The following is a 24,612-nucleotide window of genomic DNA, read 5'->3' as shown; positions in this document are numbered from 1 at the left end:
CTGGGGCCAGGCCTTGGTGGCGCCTGCCTGCCGTGGGTAAGGGGGCACAGGGTCCCTTGCACTCTCGGGCTCTCAGCTACACTACTGGGCTGCTGAGAGCTCTGCTTCTTCCTTCTGAGGTTGAACTCGGGTCAACTTGAGGAAGAGGAGGAGTCACCACCCAGCCACCTCATGGCAGGTGTGACGTGTCCCGTAGAGCCCTGTGTCCTTCCTGGCGTTTAACCCTGTGGTTAGCGGGGCCCGTGTCAGAACAGCAGAAGAGCCAGGGCAATGGGGCCAATGACCTGGAGCCTGCAGCTCTCAGGTGGCTCCTGGCAGGAACCCCTCTGCCATTCGGGCAACTGGAAGAATGGTTTTTGTTTTTCTAAGGAAAGTGGCCTGCTCTCCAGCACCAGGGGCTATGTAGTCAGGAATAAGGCGGAAAATCCAAGAAACGAGCTCCTGCTGGTGCCTGAGATGTGCAACGCTTGCTTATGCTTTAGGAGGAAACGTCACCGACAACCACGGTCCCTGTCCCTCCAGCCGGGCAGTGGAAAGCCTGCTCTGGGCAGAGGGTGACGGCAGCCCCGTGCCTCTGCCATGTCTTTCCTGCCTTCAAAACACACATGCACGCAGACGTATAGCTTAAGATGATCCCACGTGCACACCAGCCATTCAGCCACGTGTGCCCCTGAATGCCGAGCCTGACTTCCTGCCATTTTCTCAAGCTGTGTGCCAGGAGACCACACTGCCTCCTGTCTGACCAGTGAAAGCCACCTTTGAACAAGAGAAGTGGCCTTGGCCCGGCTGGAGAAGGTGTGAGGGAGCCGGACGGTCCGCAAGGCCACTTCTGATACCCACCTCACAGACTGCAACGCCAGGGCAGCGCAGGCCCAGGCCGTCATGTGCAGGGACACTAGGGCACCAGGGGCAGGGAAATTACACCCACCGTCTTCCTCCAGTCCCCAGGTCCCTCCCCTTGGGCCTCGAGGACCCCGCTGTCCAGTCTGGCAGCCACATAGGGCTGAAACCTAACTCTCAACTGAAGGCAAGTGTCATGATTCATGTCTTGAGTGACACTGGCCATGTTTCAGGGGCTTGACAGCCGTGGCTAGTGGCTGCTGTACTGAGCGGGGCCCACAGAGGCTGTTTCCATGATGCCAGAAGGTTCTGTCAGCCGGGTGCGCTGGATAGAGCCAGGAGCAGGTTTTGGCTCCCAGAGGCCGCTCCTCCACCGCCTCACAGCCTCAGGGAAAGGGAAAGGCAGGCTCTCCCTGGCCTTCACCCCTGGCAAGCTTCCCCTTTTCTGATTCCCAGTTTCCATAGGGAGAAAAAGAAGGATGACGTCACAGGCAGCTCTGATGGTCAAAGAGACAATGTAAAGAAAGACACTTTAAACAATGCCCTGGAATCCAAGGTGCGACACTGGACAGACAGCGGCGGCTCCTTTGCTAACCCCTCCAGGACACTGCGGATGATTTCCGCTCTGAGAAAGGGGTTGGATACTCAGGGATCTCTCGAGGGGCACATGTAGAATGCAGGACAGACCCTGAACGCTACCTGGATGCCCCTGTAAGTCTCATCAGGCTGCTTCCTTGTTACAGGGCACAGTGGACCGGCGAACACCCAGGACTGGATGACGCGTGGTAGGGACACAATGTATTTGTTTGAATATGTATTGACAGGAGGTCCTGGACAATCTTGCTGACGTTAGAATTTGTACCAAACCTGCCGCTTTCCTGCTGAACATAAAGAAAAGCAGAGCACGGCCGTCTTGGGGTTGATGGGTCAGTACAGGGAGGGCTTCGGTGCAGGGCAGCACCATATGCGGGGGATGAGCCATGGGAAGGGTTAGCTACTGTGCCTAGAGGTCACCGTGTTCTAGAAATGGCTAGAACGCCTCGCAAGCTCCTCTCCTTCATGCGCACAGGCCAGACATCATTGTTACATTAGAGGAGCTGATGTCACAAAGGTTCAGTAACCTGGCTGAAGCCGCGGTGGCAAATGGATGGAACCGTGATTGGAAGCCAGGTCGTCCGGCCCCAGGACTCTGCACGAGGCCTGCAGCAGACAGTGTAGACGTCACAGCCCCGGCCACAGGGTGCAGAGGTGGCTCCTGCCTCAAGCAGCCCTGTGTCTAACCAGGGAAGGGTGCCGCATCCCGTCCCTGTCCCTGCAGTCTGGTGCCTGTGAGCTTTGTCAGGATGACGCGAGCAGCATGCGCCAGCAGGCAGTGGCTATTTTAGATTCTGTTCAGGGCTCAGGTCTCTGAGGAGCTGGGAATTTGTTCTCTTGTTACAACTGAAGAGTTACGAAGCTGCTTCCTGGAGCTCCTTCCCTCTAAATGTCAAGCCTAAAGCATCTGCAACTAAAGACACAGTGGTAGCTACACGGCCTGGGTCAGAACTCAGTCCTGCCCTTACCAGCTTTGTGACTTCTGTCAAATTACTCACCCTCTCTGAGTCTCACGGTCTCAAATGTGATGTGAGGAAATAACAACAGCATCTACTTAGTGGTGTTCTTGTAAAGAGGCGAGGACCTGATCTATGAGTGGTGCGTCCCGCTGTCTGGAACGCAGGACGTGACACCCATCATTTATTAAAATCTGCAGCACCTTTTCCTCAACCCTAAGGCATACGGTGAAATGGCCTGCCGACCACTGCCTAGGAGGAGCCTCGTGGGAAAAGCAGGGCCCTCTGTAGACCTCGGTCCTGTCAGACGGGACACGAGGCAGTTCTGTCCCCCCAGGTCCCCGTGCCAGGGTTGGTTGAGAATGCAGAGGACGGGGACACGCGTCCTTAGAGGTCCCTAGGGTGCCAGGTCCGTGTCTGCGCCAAGCTGCCTTGGGACAGAGGGGAGGGAGGGCACCCACGTTTGCTGAGGAGAACCAGGCCCAACACCCACAGGGCGCGGAGGTCGGGGCTGAACTTGCTTCCCCTGCAGCGAAGCTGGCCTCACCAGAGCCTCCACGGAAAGCGGGCAGGAGGCCTGCCGGGAAAGCAAAGGACAGAAGAGGCGCCTGGAAGGAGGACTGGGCCCTGCCGGGACTCACAGCCGCGACTCGCCGCCAGCCTCCGCCTCCCTGCTGCACCCTGCTGGGGCTCCCGTGGGTGTTGCTGCGTGGCCATGCAATGCCCCTCGTGGGTGGTACTGTTTCTGCCACAGTCCTTGGGCGGACGGAAGCTCTGAGGGCGAGTGCGAGGAGCCACCCCTGAAGGAACCCTCCCTGCGGGGTCGTTCTGCCGTGAGATGTTTCCTGGAGGATTAGAACAGACTCCCGCTGCCTTCTCAGGCTTGCGGCCTCGCCCGTACTCCTGCAGTCAGGCCAGGGCCAGGGCGAGAGCCACAGTGAGTGCTGGTGGCCACTTCCAAGGAGGGCAGCGCCCGCAAGCCCTCTGTGTCAAGGGCCAGGTGACACACGCACGTGGCTTCGTGGCCATACAGTTGCTGTGGCAACTACTCAGCTCTGCCCATGCAGCCAGATGCCGCCACAGTGAGCGTGGCTGTTTCAGTAAAACTTTATTAACCAAAACAGGAGGCAGGACAGACTCGGCCTTGGGTGGTGGCTGGCCATCCTGTTCTTGAAGATGTGGAAAACGATATATTGATGGCTTTCACTTTGATCAGTTAATGCCAACTTGCACTGGCGTAATGTGAATGCAGAGTGTGCACACAGTAGTTGCTCATGAATTGTAGTTTATTAGAATTAATGCCACACACTTTGCACTTGAATGTGAGTTTAAGTTTAAAAGCTGTCCATCCTCAGTTGCCATGTCCCCTTTGACGTAAATGTCCCCCCTTGAGCCTTGGAGGCATGGCATAAGCAATTTTATTACGATAGAAGACACCCTAGAGGAAACCAAGTCACTGTCACACACTGGAGCACCAGGCCTTGAGTTAGCAGGGCCAATGAGAGGGAATCTGGTTTTTCCTTTTCATCTTTTTTTCCCCTAGGGATGGACCCCGGGGTCTTGAGAGTGCTTGCCAAGCGCTCTATCCCTGAGTGAAGCCCTCAGCCCACTCCTCCATCTTTAGATGCTTGCTGTCTAATGAGACCTTTCAGGGAAGGAAGGGTTCTTTATATCTGCTACCCAACACAGGAACCACCAGCCACACGTGGCTAGCGAGCACTCTGAATGTGACTAGTTCCACTTAGAAGCTGAATTTTCTTTATATTTACACTGCTCCACGTGATTAGTGACCACTGGACAGCTGAAGATATCTTTATCTTTTTCTTACACTGTTTTCCATTTGTAAATGGTCTGAAAATAGTTTGAAGGAAGAGGAGGCAGGAAGGAATTAAAACTACATGAATATGAGCCTTAGCGAGAAGCTCAATGCAGTTTATGCACGAGAAGCCGTCTGTCCATCCACCCACCCACCCATCCATCCATCCAGGTGAGCAAACATCACACTGAATTCCAACAACGGAATGACCTTCCCAGAGGCACCCATGGCCTTGGTAGAGCAGCCAGACTAGTGTCTAAGTAAGTACCTGAGACTCCAGGAGCTAAGTGACCAGTGACACACAAAGGCCAACGACTGCCGCAGGAATTCAGGGAAGGGGAGAGGGGAGTCACAGCTCCTGAAATGGGCTAAACCAATTTTACGGTGGGAAAATCAATGTGGCTGAGCGACTGCTGGGTTAAGGCATGACTCAGGATTCCGGGGCCGCAGCAGGGATGCCCTCAATCCCGTCCCCCTGAATGCACGTGGCTGGAATGGCGGGACATCAAAAGCCTGAGGGCAGTGGGTATGACACCCACTAGACAGCACCACCACTGCCAGCTAGATCTACTCTAAAGGAAACCGAGTGGTCCTTGCCCCCAGTATGTGGCTCGCCCAGACCTCGAGCAAAGCTGTGGAACAGAAATGATTACTGTTGGTAATGAAAGGGATTCTCTGCAGTTAACCTACACGGCTATCCTGATCTGGACTACCAAATAACACAGCAATCAGACCCTTTCCTTAGGTAGGTGTGGGAAGTACTCCACAGATACTACCTTGGGATGGGGACAAAGCTTACACTCCATGGGGAACACCTGTGCAAACAGCCAGCTGGTGCCTCGCTGTGCAGAAGCCACCTGCAGCTGCTGGCACCCACAGGGGTCTGTCTGTCCACCCTTGTGCATGTCCTGGAGATGGAGTGTGGTGGTGGTGGCAGGCCTTGGGTCAGGCAAGGTGTGTGTGCATGTGTGACTGATGGGGGTGGAGATGGTGTGGGCTAAGGCCTGGCAGCTGCTTTGACCCTGGGTGTGAAGAAAAGCTGGTTGCTTCTGAGTTAAGGCCGAGCTTCCGTTTGGAGGGGTGGTGGAGGTCCCCAAAGGCCTGCAGGAAGAGCACCTGCTTACAGGACCTCAGGTGTGTGGTGGGGAGCTCAGGAAACCAGGCTCCCTTCTAATGCCATCCCTTGCAGACCCCACCTTCAAATTGCCAGAGAAGATAGGAAGTCTGAACATCAAAGCCGTCACTCAGGAGAAGTCTACAGCATCTGGGACGCTCACTGCCATGCCCCTTCCTGAGTCACCAGAGCAATGGAACCTGTTGAGAACCTAGCCCCGTGGGGTTGTCAGGTAATAAGGGACACAGTAAGGGGAGATGCAGAGGGCCTCCACAGCCAGCAACACAAGGCCTGGTGAGGTCGTGAGGTCTGTGTTCAGATTAAAACGCCCTTGGGAAGAACTCCCACCCCATCAGTGTGAGGGCCCAGCAGCCTCTCCCTGTGGATTTTAGCTTTAAACCGCGGTCCTCACGATTTCACTCACTGAGGCCTGGCACACAGGCTGGCGGGGACAGAAAGGAGGTGATTCCTCCCACAATCCCAATGCCTCCTGAGGCTGAGCGTGGATCGTAGGGATGAGCTCAGGAAGGCCCTTGGGCACCGGATGCCCTGTGATTTCCTAGCTTTTGTAAACCTGCGATGAACTGTGCACAGCATCAAATTCACCGTCGTGACCAGCTGCACGCGTGCAGCTCTGTGGCATTAGGGACATTCTCACGGCGCAGCAGTCACATCTGTCTCCAGGACTCTTTCATCTTCCCAAATGGACACTCTGTCCCCATTAAACACCGGTTCCCTGTTCCTCTCCTGGGGCCCCTGGAGACCACCATTCTGCTTTCTGTCTCTGTGAACCTGACTGTTCTAGGGATCTTTAAAAGTGGCCCCTTAGCGTATTGCTCGCTTGTGCCTGGCTTGTTGCACACATAAAGTCTAAGTGACATTCCACCTTCTGGATAGGCCGCCTGTGCCTGTCCGTCTGTGCTGCCGCCACCTCCTGTCTACGTGGATGATGCTCCTGTGAACCCTCATGTGCAAGTTACCTGTCCGAGGTCCTTCCCTCAATTTCGTGGGCATATTCCTAGGAGTGGAATCGATGGATTATATGGGAATTCTGTTCCATTTTTGGGGACATCCCCACGATTTTCTTTTAATGATATCAAGGCAAAGACTGAAAGACTTCAAAGAGCATAGAGAACGAGGAAGAGGTTTACTTCTGCTCGTTCCTGGGGCTTCCGTAAAGATGTGGGACGTCCTCGGGACGGCGAAACAACTTTCTGACCCTCTCAGTCATGTCCACTCTGCCTCAGGCAGCGAATGTCAGGGGGACAAAACTGTAGCCCCTGTGGAATTCCTGCTTACAGCCTGAGCGTGTCCCACCCCAGAAGAGCCTCCTCTCTGCCCCCACATCTCCCTTCCACCCTGAGCCTGCTCCTGGGTACCAGGAACCACCATCAGGCCACCCTGGCCTCGGGGGCTCCGCCTGCTCTCCTCTGGGACCCTCAACGCTTGAGCCCTCTTTTTTCCTGAACTCTGGTGGCTTCTTTGGGTGCCTTTGCTCACTCTGGCCCATACTCTCCACTTACGGAAGAAAAGGTGCCACACAGGAAGGATCAGGAAGGTTCTGCCTTTGGCCCCTTTCGTCCCAGTGTCCTCTTCCTCAGACATTCGGTCCTCTGGCGGACATCTTCCGTGCCCACGCTGCTGTGCCCGATTTCTTTCCCAGCCTGACGACTCACATCTTCAACCATCGGAGGAATCTGTCATCGACTCCCCAAAACGATGCCGCCCAGGCCAAGCTCACCTTCCCGGGCCTGTCTTGCTGCTGCTTTGCTTCCTCGATTTCTCTCTTAATTTCATGATCAGTTATCCACATTTGAAACTCCAGGTGATCTTCCCTTGCCTTCCCCTTTGTCCGAGTCCTACTGCTTAGTGATACCTCAGCATCCAGGCTGTCTGGTCCTCCTGGCTACCGCTCTGCAGTGCTTTCCAAGTGAGTGTGTCCCACAGTCTATTCCAGGTGCCTCTCTGTATGACTGTTGTTCTGGTTTGGATGTGAGGTGTCCCCCAAAAGCTCACGTGTGAGACGGTGCAAGAAAGTTCAGAGGAGAAATGCCTGGGTTGTGAGAGTCCTAACCCAATCAGTGATTTCATCCCCTGATAGGGATCAACTGCGCGGTGACCGAAGTGGTGGGGTGTGCTGGAGGAGGGGGGCATCGGGGCGTGGCCTCGGGGTATAGATATATTTGTGTCTGGCAAGAGGAGTCTCTCTCTGCTTCCTGATCACCATGATGTCAGCTGCTTCCCTCCTCTATACTCTCCCACCACGAACCTCAGCATCACCTTGAGCAGCAAGAAAAGGAGCCAGCCTTCTATGGACTAAGACTCTGAAGCTGTGAGCCCTTAGATAAACCTTTTCTCTTCTACAGTTGTACTGGACCGGTCCTTTAGTCACAGCAGCGAAAAAGCTGCATGGTAGTGAAGATCTGCAAGCTGTGGAGACCACCACAGCGGGCCTTAATCCACCCTGGGGGACCACCCGCCAGCCTGTGCCCAACATCTGCCAGTCAACTCAGAGCTGGAGTTTAAGTCTGGAGAGAATGCCCAAGATTGGTCATAAGTGGCATTCTCCGAAGCGTTTGAACAGCTGAGTAAACGGTTCTCTGCTTTCAAAAGGAAAACCTTTCTTCCAGTTTTTAGAACTCACCAAACCAGTTTTCCTTGTCTTTGAAGAAATGGGGAAGGTGGCCTTTGCCAGAGTGAAGCAGGTTTGGGCTTCCATCTTCTCTGCCCAGGTGTATTTACCTAGGACAAGGTGACATCTGGAGAGGGGCAGGTGTGTTTACCAAACTGGGGTTGGGCCTAACTATGCTGGAAACCTCCTGATCGTGTTCTCCCCAGAATCTCCCCCGACAGTGGAGGGAGGTGAATTGCAGACTGCGGAGGGTTGGAGGGACACGTGGTGATGAATCGTTTGTGGGTTTGATTCTGGGGATCTCCTGGTGCAGGGTGCACTTCAGATGCATTTCCACTAACAGTAGTGACTGCAAATATTGTCACTGAATAAGACCTAGAGTTTGGTTGACAGCCACGTATAGATGCTGGCTCCTTGTTTTGATGGATCTGCTAAGGTGATATAAAACGTTACATGCTAGGGTGGTGGTGTGACAAGTGGACAGAAACTCTACCCTCTGGACAACTTTCCCCCCAATCTCAAATTATTTCAAAAATGAAAAAAAAAACATATTTAAAAATGTCAGCTTCCTCCCTTTCTGTGTTGGGCAGAGGTGGCATACCAAGCCCTTTGCAAACATGGTCTTGTTTAGTTTGTGAAACAGCCCTGTGAGGTAGAAATCCACATTTCACAGGTGAGGAAATGAGGCTCGGCCAGGCCCAGGGACAGCTGCACATAGCCCTGGGGTGGACTGAGCCTGCATCTGAGTCCTAGCCATTGCACCTGAGGCGAGCCCACGCAAGTTCCCATACCACAGCAAAGTGAAGGAATATAAACCGCATGTGCACACAAGGCACACAGGTGCACGGCTTGCCAGTCAGTGACTCGGTGAACACCTTCCTTAATAAAATTGCTGTGAGTTGTTCTCACTGGCTCTACTCAGCCGTGGTTGCCAGCCCTGGGTAGGCATTAAGGGCCCACGTGTCCTCCAAAACCAGAAGCACTTTGCTCCTAACCCAGATGTAGCACCCTCATCTACAAGCAGCCAGCCCTCTTGCCTCTGTGCCTGCCTCTGCCTTTAAGAGTTCAAGTCCCTATGACACATCCAGACATATACTCATCTACTGTATCAGTAAGCTTCACTTTCCTGTAACAAAATACCTGAGACAGGCTAATTATGAAGAAAAGGTTTATTCAGCTCACAGTTTGGGAGGTTCATGTTCAAGATCAGGAGGCCCCACAGCATTGGGCCGCTTTTTGGTGGATGGTGGATGATGGTGATGGGAGTGCCTGTCAGAGCAAGTGCCACAACTCAAGTCAGGACGCAGAGAGAGGGCCACAGCAGCTCCTGGGAGCATCCCTGGGGACGACGTCTATCATCTATGGCCCTCTGAGGGACACTACCCCTGGTTGAACCATATCACCCACCCACTCATTCACCGATTCATCCGCTTGCTCACTCGTCTATTCCTTCAGGCTTGTAGACTGAAGAAACAAGACTTATACCCAGTCTGTGAAATGCAAACCAAAGAACCAAGATCTGCTGGAGGAACTGCAGCGTCAGTTAACTACCCCAAGACGTACTTTAAGAACACAAAGCTCTGGGCTTCACCCTCAAAGTTCTGCTTCAGAAGGGCTGAGCATGGCCGGGCAATCTGCATTTCTCAGCCCCTGCACGCTCCTGTGACCCGGATGCACTCCCGGGCCTGGGGTTTCATCCACTAAACACCTTCTGGAAAGGCACAGCGCCCTCTGCAGGAGAAACCCAGACGGCAGCACTCCCTCAGCCCCAGGAAGCCCTTCCTATTTTCAGACACAATGTGCTTCTTTGAAATTTCACTCCTCATTTTGATTCTGTCCTGTTAGGGAGAAGACACTTACTCTGGTCCCTTCTCTCAGGACCAGCCTGCAGATGGTTGGAGGGTGTGTTTTCTACAGTCTTTTCTACACTAGCCAAATACCCTTAGTTCCTCTTTTCTTCATTTTTTAATGGACTGCAACCTCCTTATCCGATTTCAAATGTGACTCAGAGATGGGGTAGAATTGGCACGAGCTCGGGTCTGCAAGTCCGAAGGGGCAAATTCTCCTCCATGCTCAGGGCTCTTTACAATGGGTCGGGGCGAAGGTTCTGTACACATTAGGATCACAGAGAAGCTGCAGCAAAGACCTGCTTAGCTCTACCCTCCGGAGATGCTGATGTCATTGCCTGGTGAAGGTTTTTTAAAGGTTCCAGGTGACTTTAATGAGTAGCCTCCCTACTGCAGGTATGGAGGGACATTGGCTTCCCCCTAAGCTCATGCACAACCTGCCTCCCCCCTCCGGTCTCTGCCAAGCCTGGTCTTCCTCATCATGCACCTGAGGAACTGATTGGCTGACCTTTATGCTAACCCTAAAGAACATCTGCTATTTGGTTTGGCCCACTGTTGCAAGGTCGCTGAAGGTCATATCGAGTGAGCTCAGGTTGGCCAGCTGCTCCTTCTCTAGCTTTGAGTCTTTCACATGCTTCTGGTGTCTTCATGTAAAACACGGTGGAAGCATGGCCTTTGGAAAACCCTTAAGGAAGACCCTTAAGGGAATCAAATGATATTAGCTGCTCTTTAAGCAACTGGATGTTCTTTCACAGGTAAGTGCCGGGTGCTAAAGATGTATGGTCACAGATCCATGAATATGGTGGAATTTACTCCTAAAATGCAATGTGTCAAGTGGCTCTCCAAAGTTCTCTGGCTGTGCCCTCCAAAGCAGGAGCCTGCTGAAGCCATGTCAGGGGGCTGCCCATGGGCGTCTCCTGCGTGTGACCTCTACAACATGATCCAAACCCACAGCCACACCCGTGACTCTGCAGCAGCGATACAGCTCCAGAAGCTCTGGGCCTCCGGAGGGTCTGTATTAACACACGTCTGCCCGGAAGACCGCGTGGAAAGGCCTCTCTGGCCGTCAGGTCTCTGACCCCTTCCGAGAGCATCGATCACCTTTGTCTGAAGACGGGCCACGAGGCAGAACATGAAGTTCCAGGTAAAGTTTGGGAAGTTAGATTTTGTAGATTTTTTTTAAAAATTTTAAATGTTGGTATTTCTTGCACATGCACAACACTGAGCTTCTTGTTGAAGTGGGAATTCCACTTTTTCCAAATTTCAGTGAGGGGACTTTGTGTCTGTTATTTCTCAATTCTGGCTGGGCTCGCCCCCCCACCCCGCCCTGCACCAGGGCCTCTGAGCAAAAGCTGCCACCTTGTTCTTGCCAAGGATAGAAAAGCAACTACCTTTATTTTGTGGTAATTATCATAAGAAAAAAATGCAATATGAAGAATTGTAAACCAAAGGGGGAAAAATGAAGATGAGATTTAAATAGGTGTAGAATTTAACTAAAAATCTTTTTAGGGAGCTGGGTGCTTGGCGCACACCTGTAATCCCAGGGACTTGGGAGGCTGAGGCAGGAGGATCACAAGTTCGAGGCCAGCCTCAGCAATTTAGCAAGGTCCTGAGTAACTTAGTGAGCTCCTTCCTCAAAATAAAAATAAAAAGGCTGGAGGTATAGCTCAGTGGTAAAGCACCCTGGGGTTTAATCCCCAGGACCAAAAAAAATTTTTTTAAATCTCTTTAGGGTTGGCTTGTCTGAGGCTGGTCTCTTGCCTTTGATCTCTGCTCCAGCCTGCAATGTCAAATAGCATGGAGGTGAGGGCGGAAGGAAACATGATCATTAAATGTCAGTGTACTCACCACAGGGCAAGTCGTTGCTCAATTTCCTTGAGAAAATTGGTATGGAATTTGTGCAAAGGTTCGAAATTCGGGAATATGAGACTTTTCAATGTTTCGGGCATGGAGTCCTCTTTGCTCACCGTGCCGTGGAACCACTGGGGACAAGAGGAGGACAAGTTAGAGGCGTGAAGGTCGTGGTGGCACCGCAGCTCTCCGGGAGCCAGGCCCGTGCAGCCCAGCGCGACCGGGGGATGCGGGCCTTCCCACGGACGTTCAGCCTGCCAGGAGCAGAAGGGGGCCGGAGCCACCCGTTCCTCATCAGGATGCTGAGCGCGAAGGTGGCCCCGCTGGGACAGAGCAGCCCCTGCACAGTCACTCAGACTGCACAGGCACATGGGGACAGGAGTCAGTGTCCACAGGGCCCCTGCTGAGGCCGGGCATAAGGCACATCCAAGGAGAAAAACTTACTGGTCCAAGGTACCTCCCGAGGCCCGTTTTCCCAGAACCCAGGGGTCAGAAAGTCATCTGGAAGCCCGGATTTGGTTTCCAGGACTAAACAGGACTGACTACCATAATGAAAGGCAACCTTCTGGCAGATTTTGCTGACGTGACTTCACTTATTATCAACGATAAAATGAGGCTCCTGATCACTCTGAGATCGTCCCTCGAGCAAGAATAAGCAGTTACACTTGACAACTGGCAAAACCCAAATGTTCCAGATGGGTGCGTGCAGACAGCAAAACGTTCAATTTTAATTTTCTCTATTTTAGGAGTGTCTTTCCTTTGCATTTAAAAACCACAATTACAAAAATTTTTATGAAAATATTCCAAATTTAATATGCTATTAGCATTTAATTTTCTATAACTCAGGATTGAAATCCTTTCATTGAAGTCAGAGAACCTAACGTTTAATGAGCTCCGGCTTCTCTCAAAGCTGAGTATTAGCGGAGTTAAATCGTGTAACTTAGTGCTTTGGGGGAAACACTGCGCATACCGATGTGATGACTTCGAGATCCTTCAGATACGTTCGCTCAGTGGTAGACACCTCTTTAGCGATGAAGTACGCCTTGTCAGCTGGGAACCTCTGCAAAATCCATCCATGGAAACAAGACACAATGAGTGGAAGTCTCTGTGAATGTCCTCATTATTAGAAAGTCCTAGTTAAAGGACTTAGACATTACTAACTTATGATATTTGTTGGCCAGCATCAAGACTAAATGAACTCTTATTTTTGTGTTTAAAGAAACTAGAAAAAAAATAATGGATTTCTCCATTGAGAATACGGCCTTGGAATATTTCCTTCCATGTAAAGATTACCATCAGTCAAAGGGCTCACTCAAATGCCAGTCATGGGTCTTTCAAGGGACTAGGATCCTTTGTCCTGGTGCAATGGCTGGTAGCGTCAGCGCTCATGAAATTTCAAAAAATGGGAGTTAGAGTGTTTGTGGGATTAGCAAGGATGAAAGAGACCAGGGTGTCATCAGGAAGGAAGTCCCTGACAGCCTGCCATCTTCCCATTAGAACCACATCATTCTACCTCTGGGTATGTACACAAAGGAACTGAAATGGAGACTTAACAAATTCATGCACACCCGTGTTCAGAGAGGTGTTCACAACAGCAAGAGGTGGGAGTAGCATATCTGCTCAGTGACACACAAATGCAGAAACTAAATGTGGTACATCCATATAGGGGAATATTACTCAGCCTTAAAGAGGAAGGAAATTCTGATCTGCTACAACATGGATGAACCTTGAGGACATTACACTGAGTGGAACAAGTCAATCACACAAGGACAAAGACCCTCTGATCCCATTCATATGAGGTCTCAGGAGTAGCCAAACTCAGAGACAGAAAATAGAATTGTGGTTGCTAGGGTCTGAGACAGGGTGGATTATTGTTTAATACGAACCGAGATTTTGTTGGGGAAAAAGTTTTGAAGATGAACATGATGTTGAGAATGGATGAATGCCACCAAATGCAAACCAGTACATTTTATGTTATTTCACTTTACTACAATAAAGACCCGCGCACGCACTAGCAAGTGCCTGTCGGTACCTTTCTCCGGCCCTCTTCCTCGTCGTCGGTCCTGGGGCATGCCTGGTCATTCAGCAGCGGGCTGATCAGGGGAGAGGCCTGCTTGGTGTCAGGGCTCAGGTTGGGAGACAAGGTCACGTTGGTGGGGGCAGCTCCTCCCTGTGAGTTGATGGACAGCTCTGAAAGGTGAGGGCTACCAGTCAGGGAGCCTGTTTGGGGATGAGAAGTTTTAAAGAAAAAAAAAAAAAGTAATTCCCTCTGGGACTTGATTTCCATTTACAACTTTTTACCTTTTCAAATCTTTAGAACCTTGGCCACCGCAGGGCAAACAATGCATTCATTATTTCCTAGTTTTTTCCCCCTAAATTGTGGCTGCCTTAATAGTATGCATAATTCAATGGTGCCTCAGTTACGTAATTAAGTATAAGATAGAACTCTGCACAATAACAGTTAAAATAGCTTAAAAGCTATTCCCACAATCATATTTTCATCTCATAACTACTGCTTTGACTTTTAAGAATAACTCAAGAAAGACAAAAGTATCTATAGAACAATAAGACACGGAAAAATGAGCAGAAAATAGAACTAAACTAACAGGCATCTAAAGGACTGGTATACCAAGGACAGACTACGTCTTGTAACAATGGGCACAGCTAACAGAAAGGTCAAGCGACTAACTCCCCACTCTACAGAGAACAGAGCAAGCTTGTTATACCTGGTGATGTCATTCCATGTCTGTCACTGTGTGGGACAGAAACACTAGCATCATATCACATGCAATAGTGGTCATTTAAAAATACAAGCTGCAGATCATCACATTATCATAGTTCCTCTTTATGAGTCAAAAGCAACAGGTAGGAAATCAGTCCTTGAAAAAGGATACCATATTAAATAATATGAAAATGTACATATTACCCATTGTAAGTCAGCTGAGGGTGAGGGTGTGTACAGGACGCTCTGCCAATGTGATTTTGCCAGTATCTCTACCTCCATCCATGTGGCTACATGGAGTGTTTCAAAATATATTTCTAACCTGTTTGTTTTGACCTAACGCAGACAGTTATAATTCTAGTGCAGATCAGCTAGTTAGTATTAGGTAAACAAAGTTACCATTCTAAGGAAAGACAAGGTCAATGCTTCCTCCATTTTTCAGTATGCAGTTCCAGGTTCACAGCTACGCAGCACATTGTTAAAGATCTCCAAGGGAAAAGAGTAATTTTCCGGGAGTACCCCCATTTTCCTGACATCTATTGTCCCTCTGGAGTTGTTTGTGTATTATTTGGAATTTACAAGACACAGCGGCCTAGGAAGGAGCTGAGGAAGTAGGGGCAGTAAGTTTGATCCCGGTAGGAATGAACTCCAGAGGAGCCACCTCCCCGCAACCCTGCTCCCAGGTCGACCAGTTAGCTGTGTCACTGCATCTGGAAAACAACAAAGAGCAGACGCCCTGCTCCCCTGACAACTGGTCAGTCCAGTGATCCTTGAATAACAAGAGTAACAAATATGAGGAAAAGGTAGATTTAAGAGGTTTGTGTTTAAACAAAAATCCCTCCGTTTCAAACAAAACTCACTGAAATGAAGTCCTGGTGTTAGTAGAGACCCCATCACCCCACGTGCCACCAGACCCAGCAAACCCCGGAGAAAAAGGACAGAAATCGCTTCACACATGTCAATTTTATTGACACTAGTGCACAACTGAATACAATAATTGTGAAAGAATTGGAACCTGTCAAATAGAAAGAGTGACAACATATTAAAACTGCATTGTTTTCAAAGTACTACACTATTCTCTTTTTTAAAAATCACAAGAAGGAAAATGTTATCACTACAAATAGAAATAGAAAAGAGAAATCTGGCAGTTTGTCTGGAGATCAAAACATTCCATGCATTTGTGAGCTGCTGCTGGGGCCGCTTTTCAGCAGTCCAGCAGGCACCTCGCAGAACCCGGGGCTTACCGTCAGCTCCCGCACTGCCACTGCGTGAGGGCCGGTGAGGCGTTAGAGTGAGAGCATGCCGGGCCTGGCGCTGGCAGGGGCGAGGAACAGAAAAGCATTCGTCTCCTCAGTGAGAGTTGGAGTGAGAACAGACAGTCGTTAGGAGGCTAGCTTGAAGGGGGAGCGGCTGTAGGGAGCAGAGCCACCGGGCCAGAGAGCACCCGTGACAGAGGACGCCAACTGCCACTCACAACAAGGAAGGTACAGTGCACACACCCAGACACGGCCACTTCCACCCCCTGAAGGACAGTGCGAAAGCCTTGTTGGGTCCACCCCAGAGCCTGGTATCGAGTAGACTGAGCAGGCTGAACGCAGAAGGCGACAGGCTGGTTCCAGGAGAGGCCAGCCTGCCCAGATGGCATGGCACCTTTCAGAGAAGAGTCACTTAGACTGGGAAGAATCCTCTCTGGACTAACGGGAGACAGGAAGTGGAAGGCTGAATGTGGACATCCTGGTCACCTGTGAGCCTCAGCAGGTAGGGTGGCTCAGGACAGGCCTGCGGGCTGGGGGACAGGCTGCTACATGTCACTCCTATAGCCTAAAGATGCATGAGACCACCTCCATTATACGAGCAGTGCACACACTCAGGGACAGATGGAACGGGGGTGGTCAATTTCCTTTTCCCGCGAGGGGTTTGTGTCTATTCATAGGGCTTACAAAAGGAAAGGCAGTAGATGTGTTTAAACCGTAAGACCAATAAATCAATAAACATCCAACAGACTGATCTAGAAATCTATCAGCAAGACTAAGGAAGGCAAAAGTCCGAATCTCTGCAGTTCAATTTTACAAATGTGAGCTGGGGTCATGGCGAAGATGCCCCCTCCTCTCCTTGCAAGAAAAAACTACTCAAGGCTTTGAAATTTTATAGGAGCCATAGTAAAAAAAAAAAAAAAAAAAAAAAAATCGCTCATTAATATTCAGTAATCAATGAAATGTGCTGACAGGGTCAATTAGTAGAATTTGGCAGCTTGATGAGTAATTAAAATTCTCTTTTGACTTTGAGCCAGAGTGTTGACAATAGTCTATACAAACTGGTGTCCACACGGGGTGGTTGTGAAGAGGATGCTAATGAAAGCCAAGGTCCAAGGTCACACTTACTGGAACTACATGGAATCAGTGTTCACTGAAGTAGTCCATTTTATAAAAAAGTCAACAAACGTGATCCTGTCCTTAGATAAGATGCGCCCGACCCAATATGTGCAGGACTACAAAGCTTCTTCAGATCTTGTAGTCTGTCACCTGCTTTGAGGGCACAGTCCCAGGCACCCTGGAGAGGAAACTGACCGTCATTCGCTGCTACTAAATAAAATGACTAACGCCTTCGCATTTTTAATCACTTTTCCTTTACAACGAATTAATGCAAAGTAATTTCTTTCTTCAGGGAACTCGAGGCAAATAATTGTGGGGGACTCTGTAAGGAAGCACCTGGATTTTAAGGCAATAGGTAGAGAGAAGTCTAAAACCAGTGGAAAAAGATCAGGTATCCCTGAACCTCTAGAAATTTCCAATGTTTTAAAAAATGTTTTTCCTACTTCCAGAAAGTGCCCTGCTTTTTTTTTTTTTTTTTTTTTTTAGGCATTCAGTTACATTTCAGATTAAAAACTCCCAAATCCTTCCCCTCTTCCCAATAATTTCATGACCACTCTTCCCCTGCTGATCTGGAGGAAAGGATTTAGCTTAGGCTGCCCCCAGGGCAGGCAATTCCTCCACTATTGCTGCTCTTAAGGGAGGCATTTGTGGTAATTGCTTTTTAAAAATCCTTTTAAATATACACTTTCCTGTCGCACAAACAATAATAGAACTTCAAATTAGCACTGCTATATTTATGAATTTCAATTTATTACCCAACCCAGAAACTGCCTTCGTTCTTCTCTCTCTTTAGTTTAAAATGCATTCATAATTCTTCCTCCTGGTCCTGGAGAAGCTGAACTGGCAGATCATCTCTCCCAGCTCCTCAGCAGAGGCACTGAAGTTCCCTGGGAGGATAGCTCAGTCCAGTGAGCCAACTGCCTGCCTTTTGGGCCCCTGGGGGACTGAGCACAGCTTCCCATTGACCATCCACCTCCTGGGCTCCTACTGAATGCTTAAAAACAGACAGAGTTCTGGGAAAGGAAAAAAGTTTCTAATCTATTTTCTCAAGTAATAGAAATGGCATGTCAAATATGTAGTTATGCCCTGTTTTGTAAAGTGGTTAATAAGTAGGTACTCTTTAATTTTTAACTAGGTAAGTGGTCTGTGTCCTGTAAAAAAGGAAACTAGAAAATATGATAATTTAAAAAACAGTAATCCAGCCAGTATGGTAAATATTTAAATATTTGAGAAAAAGAATACTGATAAAAATGAGAATATTGATTGTTTTCTCAATTTCTCTTTTCAAAACTTCTCGAGTATTCCCTCAAATAAAATGATTCCCTTTATAAGCTTCTAGATGTCACTCACTTATCATGATTTGCCTGCTGTTGTTTGATTTGAAACCAGAGGAGATTTAATTTGTATTACCAGAATATGTTCCAAAGGCACATGCAGGAAATACATTAGAATTGTAGGATTTTATCTATTTTTTTTAAAGGCTCTTTTAAAGTCCACAACCTCTCTCTAAAAGAGGGGACAATGAAAGCTCTAGAGAGGATCTGTTTTGAGAGTCGGTCATCAAAAGAGATTGGTATCATGCTAAATCAGAGGTGGTCTGATTTAGGTGGCTGGCTGGAATCTATGAAAAAAGCTGGCAGTGTTTTACTGAAGTTACAAGGTCCCCAGGAGAAACCAGGTGACGGGTTACCAACATCGGTGGTGGTGTCCTCTTCTCAATACCTGAGGCTGTCCAGGGTCATGGCTATGTGCTTCTCAGACCCAGTTCCTTTAAGAAAAGTTTTACAGGCAGCTAAGCATCCATCACTCCACAGCTCATCATCAAGCAATTCAGAAAAGCAACAGTGAGGCGACTTGTGGAAAAATAAAAAGAGAGACGTCACTAATGAAAAATGGCAGTGAACAAGGCACAAGCTTGTTCTTGCAGATGGGGAAGAAGGAAAGGAGGCTCCTCCTCTGATTGAAGATGGTGGCGGTCGGTGGCGGTGGAGGTGGCGGCAGTGTTTGGGTTGGGGAACGTGGCGCTTCATACCAATGAAAAATACCATCTTGTACTCGGGACAAAACTTCAGCCATCAGTGGGAAAGAACAGTTACAATGGACAGTTCTTACAGCAAGATACCTGATAGGACAAGTGAAAGCCTCTTCAGTTTAGGTTAACAAGAGACATTGATAGCGTGCACACACTGTTACGTGAGTTTGGGTTCCATGCTGAAAGAGTCACCAAGCTCATTGCTACTGGAGAAGCCAGAAATCTTGGTGGTGGTAGAAATCCATGCTTTATTGAGGTTCTGCACTCATATGCAGTTGAGAGAAAACGGAAACAGACAGCATCTGGGGGTGCACACATTTGGGGTACTCATCAGCAGAAGAAATAGCTTACTGGCCCTGAGAAGCCAAATGGGGCTGAGGGGTGTGTGGGGACAGTTCTCTACGTCCCACTGCTCCAAACAAAACAAACTCATGGCCAAATTCTGATAGATACAGTCTAGGTGAAGTTTTCTTTTTGATTGAACCCAGGGGTGCTTTGCTACTGAACCCCATCCCCTGCCCGTTTTATTTTGAATTTTAAGACAGGGTCTCACTAAGTTGCTTAGGGCCTAAGTTGCTGAGGCTGGCCTTGAATTTACGATTCTCCTGCCTCAGCCTCTCAAGTTGCTGGGATTACAGGCGTGCATCACCATGCCCAGCTATGTGGAGTTTTCTGTCCCCATTTAAGGCCCATCTTTGGGTCCGCTGTCTGAGCTCCCTATGTAAGCTACCAGCACAGATGCGCTCTGTTTCCATGAACTCTTTCCCTCAGCTACAGTGATCCTGCTCACATCAAGGGCCTTCCATCAAGCACTGCCCGAAGTATAAAGTGCAGGCTGCACTAGAAGACGGAGCCAGAAAATGAATGTCTTCATCCCCTTCTTTCCCTACCTTAGAGAAACATGGCCCCAACCAGCATGACCCACGAGAGAGCGTGCTGTTGAGTGAACAGGATCACTGCGTCCCAGAGGAAAGGGGTGTTACAATACAAACTGGTATACGGCAGTGTTAAACAAAACAAAAACAGAAGACGTCAGACAGCGCTCCAACAATGCAGGGAACAGAAGATGCGCCATGCTCCGGGACAAAGGCAGAGTGCTGAAAACAAAGCTTTTTCTCCAGATAGGTACATGCTGACAAAACACTGCGTACAATGGAGCAACAGAAAAATGTTCCTCGAATTTATTAAACAAATGACAAAAATGAGAATGAAGTCCCCAGCCTTTTCTATTTTAAAATTAATTTGGTGTATTAGAAATTTTTAATAAAACATATTACCTACAGTATTAAATGTACACACAGAGGAACAGAAGGGAATTGGATTAATAACAGAGGCCAAGCTTGTGAGATTCGGTTAGTGAGGTTCCACAGCAACCTTCCAAGCTGGAAGGGGTAAGAGTGAGGGATTCAATCCACTAGCCATCTAGGTGTTTCTGGAAAGAGCCAGAAGACCCATCTTTGGCCTTTCTGTAAGTCCCTGCAGGTGGAGTGGCAAATGCTTTGTTTCCAAAAAGGAATTTGGAAGCCCAGGGGAAAGGAGTTGTAAGCTCTGTTTCCTGAGCCAGACAGACTCCTGTCTGTGAGTAATGACAGACTGCTCCTCCATCACAGGCTCCTAGATGACCCTAATGCTGTTTCCTACTCTCAAGCCAGCTAGCAACTCTGATCCACAATCAAGCAGAGTGGTGACCTCAGAGCTCCCTCTTCCCCACCCACACCTGGGGGTCCTGGCTCACTCCTAACCCTAGGTTTCTGGGCTTTGCATTTTGCATGTTCTGCAATCACAGCCCCTGGCCCTAGCAGCACCTCATGCATCCTCCAGTGCCACTGTCCACGGTCACACAAGCAACACTAGCTCTGCAGAGTGAGCCTTTCAGACTGGCTTGCAATACATCAGATGTCCCATGTTCACAACTGGTTTTGAATCCTCCCACCACCCTAAGACGTAGCAGAGTAACCTGATCCAGAGCCTCACTAAGAAGCAAATGAGCTGACTTCCCCTGGAAATTATAATCCATGACGCCTAAGGTTCCCTTTCCAGCTGTGCTTCAATGCCCACGGTATCAGTCAATTCACGCTGCAGTTATCCTGAGCTAATCTGAGTCTATGCCATTTTGAAAGATTTCAGGAAAACATTCCTAGCTCTTTCCTAGCTTCCACTGGGGTGTTTACTTGCTTTCATTAGGAAAACAAGTTCCTGTGTGGGTGGTTTCATCTACTGTTTTCTGGTAGTAAGGTGTTATTTATTTTATGAAGACCTCTTTTGGAAAACAAAACTTCCCCCACTCCAAAAGAGATGGTATACAAATCCACATCTACCACAGGGGAGATGCTTGGAAACCTCTCTCTAGGTTACAAGGAAACACAAGTGGCCCTTCTCAGGTATACCTCCAACGAATAGGTGGCAACCAGGCCACTGTCAATCTTTGTTGTCTGTGACTCCAGGCCAGCTCCATGTCCAATCCATCATGGAGATTATTTTGCTTTTGATGATTTCTTTAAAAATGAAAATAAAACTCTTAACATCAAGTGGCATGCTAATTTTGGTCTAGGAGTCAGGACTCTGGTTTAAATACGAGTTGTCATTTGAGGTATGCTTAAGTGTTCCCAGGAGACCCCATTTCCCTGTCTTAGTGTAAGCCAATCATACAAAAATAGATGGAATTAAACTAACAAGGAAAAACAAGTGCCAATCAATTCCTCGCTATCGTCAGAGTAAATTTCTTTAATCACTCATGGTTCAAAAAAGTTCATTCTACCTTTCCTTCCAAATGTTCTTTTATTTTTTTCCCTCCAGATTTCTCCTTCCATATGTTCTTAGGGGTTTGGCCAACACCTTGGACTATAAAATTCAGAGAGCTACCAGCAATGGACTATTTTCAAATATTTGCTAAGGTTCAAAGAAGCTGCTTCTATTATCAAGATTGCCCACCAAGACTCTTTTGCAATTCCATTTACAAAATTTCACAGCAGCAGGACAGACTCCTGTCATGAAACACAATGAAGGCCAGCATTAGACAGTCTGCTCATGACTACCAGAGGAGGAATGTGTGTGCAGGAGAGAGAAGTCCAGAAAAAAAGAGCCGTTCTTGGGAAGGGAACTGTGAGAGTTCTTGAAGTCCTAGCTAATGGGAATAAGTGCCTGGGCAAAGCCAAGTGACTGAGATAGAAGCAATAAAGACAGAATGAACCTGATGGGTAAGGGGCTACTGATTTCTGGGTTTTAAGCTCACTCTACCTGGAACCCCACGGCTCCATGACTGATGGCTAAGTTCTAAAACCAGTCTATGTTAACATGTGAGACCATATTTTAAATGAAAAAAGTTGCTACAAGCATGTTGATCACTATTTCCAGATATGAAAACAGGATCTCTATGAACATTCAGAACAATTTTACCAACGTTTTTAAAATTACAGTTTAGTATCTAGACTTTCCTCCTTTAGAAACAGGTGGACAACATCATCAGAATAATGCTAGGTCTAAAGCCAACGCATCCTCAGGTCGGGCTGGACTGTATAGGCTCAGTGGGAACCCAGGGGCAGGTGGCCTCATTTCACTTTGCAGACCTGACTTTTTGAGCATTACTTGGTTTGAATCTTCAAAGAAGTCCTTGAGAAGAAAATTGTTATCATTCACATTTTAAGTGCAGGTCATGTGGAGCAACTTGCTGAGATAGATCTGTGAGAAATTCCCAAAGATGAATCACACATGGAGGAAAGAATCTGGCCCACAGACTTCCTCTAATTAAATGCCTGTCTAATAAAATACCATCGATGGCATCCAGATGACTATTAGAGAGCTGAAGCAATTCATTTTAAGTTTCTGGAACTCATTAAGTGCATTTCTTCATGCTAAAAGAATGTCTTGCCTTTTTAGTTTGCCCTTAACAAGCAACAGGGAAAGCAACCACAAAAGGGTCTATGATTTACATATTTTGAAATAATATCAAACAAAGACATTAAAGCAAGGGGGCCTGGAATGGCTGAGAGTGGCTTCAAGATCAGTTTCTGTATTGGGATTGTGTTCCCTCCATGGCCTTTAAGATATCATGTCACCGAGCAGCAGAGAGCTGCCAGTGTCTGAAAGCCTGGGCTCCTTGTTGGGCTAGGTGACCTGTGTGACAGCCATTGGATTGTAAAGACGAGCTGACAGGTCTTAGGAAACCCGTTGGGAACGTGAATGACCTGACCCAGCCTCTAATCTCTGCTACCTACTCTTCATACCCAGCCCTATCTTTGGCCTCCCCTTCACCACCTTGCTCAGTTTTGCGCACCGTGGGCCCTTCCTAAAAGCCCAGTACGACTGCCAGCTGGGGAAAGCCTTCGGGACTGGAATCTCCCACGTCAGATCATGGAAGGTGGGTGGGTAAGGGCTGCAGGCTTCTCCTGAACTCTTCACAGTGAGAGTAGGGAGACTATGCCACCTCAGCAAACTTGTCCCTCCAGGCTCGAAGCATGCATGTATTTACTCGCTGACCACTGCTCTGGAATCTTCTTGAGGGCAGGGCAAAGCTCCCAGAGACGACTAGTGAATAGTCTCAGTACATCGGGATATGTGGCCTTGAAACAAAGTATACCCCCACTGGGTGGTTGTTTTGGGTACCAGGAATTGAACCCAGGGATCTTAACCACTGAGCCACATCCCTGACCCTTTTTCTATTTTTTATTTTGGGACAGGATCTTACTAAGTTGCTTAGGGCCTCAGTAAGTTGTCAAGACTGGCTTTGAACTTGAGATCCTTTGGTCTCAGCCTCTCGAGCTGCTGGGATTATAGGTGTGCAAACTGACTACCCACATCGTTTCAAGCCCTGTTAACTATACCAGGACCGATGCTTATATAAATACTGGCCAAGAAGCGGAAACGGAGTTGCTTGGCTGGTACAAGACCAGTGAGAAAAGAGCCATGTGCAACTCTGAAATCAGAAACGCTCCTCGCTATAAAACAGGACACAACGCTCGACTGACTGCTTTTAAAACCCTTTAGATAAAATTGCTCCTGTAGGAAAAAGCAAAACAAAACAACTCTTGGAGCATGTTGTGTCTGGAGGTTTACATTGGCTGATTTGTGTTACACTCACATTGTACGTTAATAAGTAGTGCTCATTCACATTTCATTATCAGACTGCTGTATAATTAGAGGTAAAAATGAAATTTGTTTGAACAAATCACCTTCACAGTTAAATGACATGATCCCAAACTCAACTTGGCTCAACTCACATTTGATGAAGCTTTCATAGTGAATTGACATCTTTTCCTAAGTCTAAGCAGATATGTAAAAATGTGTCTTAACTGCAAAACCCCACAACATGAAAAGCAGTTTTTCCTACTTATTATGGCCTGTAATGGCCTCACTGAAGTTGACATGATTCCTAATTGTCACATCTAATTTTAATTATTAATCCATATAAGATTCTCCAAAATTAAAATGTAGATTCTAAAAAGTCCTATGCGACAATATATCATACAGAGTAAAAAGTCAAAACCTAGCAACCAAGGTTATAGTTTCAGCTTTGTTGTGCAATAGCTCTATTACTAGGCAAAATCACTTCATGTCATCAGATCAAGTTTTCTCACCCACAAATAAGGTTTGCCTAGATGATTTCTAAGGTCTCCTTCTAGTTTTAAAATTCTGTGATTCTGTTGAAAAGTCTAAAGCAAGATGTAAATAGACTACTTCAATGAACAACTTACAAAAACCATTCAATAATCAGTTTGATTCATCAGTCATGCACTGAATCAAATGATAAGAAAATGAAATAAAACATTTGCATAAAACTAGATTAAGTCTTCAAAATCTTTAAAACAGACCTCTTGACATTCATGTGGACAGATTATCA

At 48.1% G+C, this 24,612-nt stretch overlaps 1 protein-coding gene across 5 annotated transcripts in view; it reads right to left on the bottom strand.

Annotated features, from left to right (window-relative positions):
• FARP1 (FERM, ARH/RhoGEF and pleckstrin domain protein 1) overlaps positions 1-24,612 on the bottom strand; it is a gene marked incomplete at its 3' end in the record, with an annotated part of 266,728 nt that overhangs the window by 23,989 nt on the left and 218,127 nt on the right. For 4 of the 5 annotated variants that reach the window (XM_079136884.1, XM_079136888.1, XM_079136886.1 and 1 more), the window contains exons 14-16: positions 13,683-13,870; positions 12,621-12,710; positions 11,648-11,781 (exon numbers count right to left, since the gene is read on the bottom strand). In XM_079136884.1, coding sequence (XP_078993010.1) covers positions 11,648-11,781; positions 12,621-12,710; positions 13,683-13,870 — 412 coding nt within the window. The remainder of the gene's footprint in view (positions 1-11,647; positions 11,782-12,620; positions 12,711-13,682; positions 13,871-24,612) is intronic. The other variant, XM_079136887.1, reaches the window with a different exon arrangement.

The sequence above is a fragment of the Sciurus vulgaris genome (assembly GCF_902686455.1).
Source record: "Sciurus vulgaris genome assembly, chromosome: 4".
NCBI lineage: Eukaryota > Metazoa > Chordata > Mammalia > Rodentia > Sciuridae > Sciurus > Sciurus vulgaris.
Note: the sequence above shows the minus strand (reverse complement) of the source record. Positions and strands in the feature narration are given on the sequence as shown.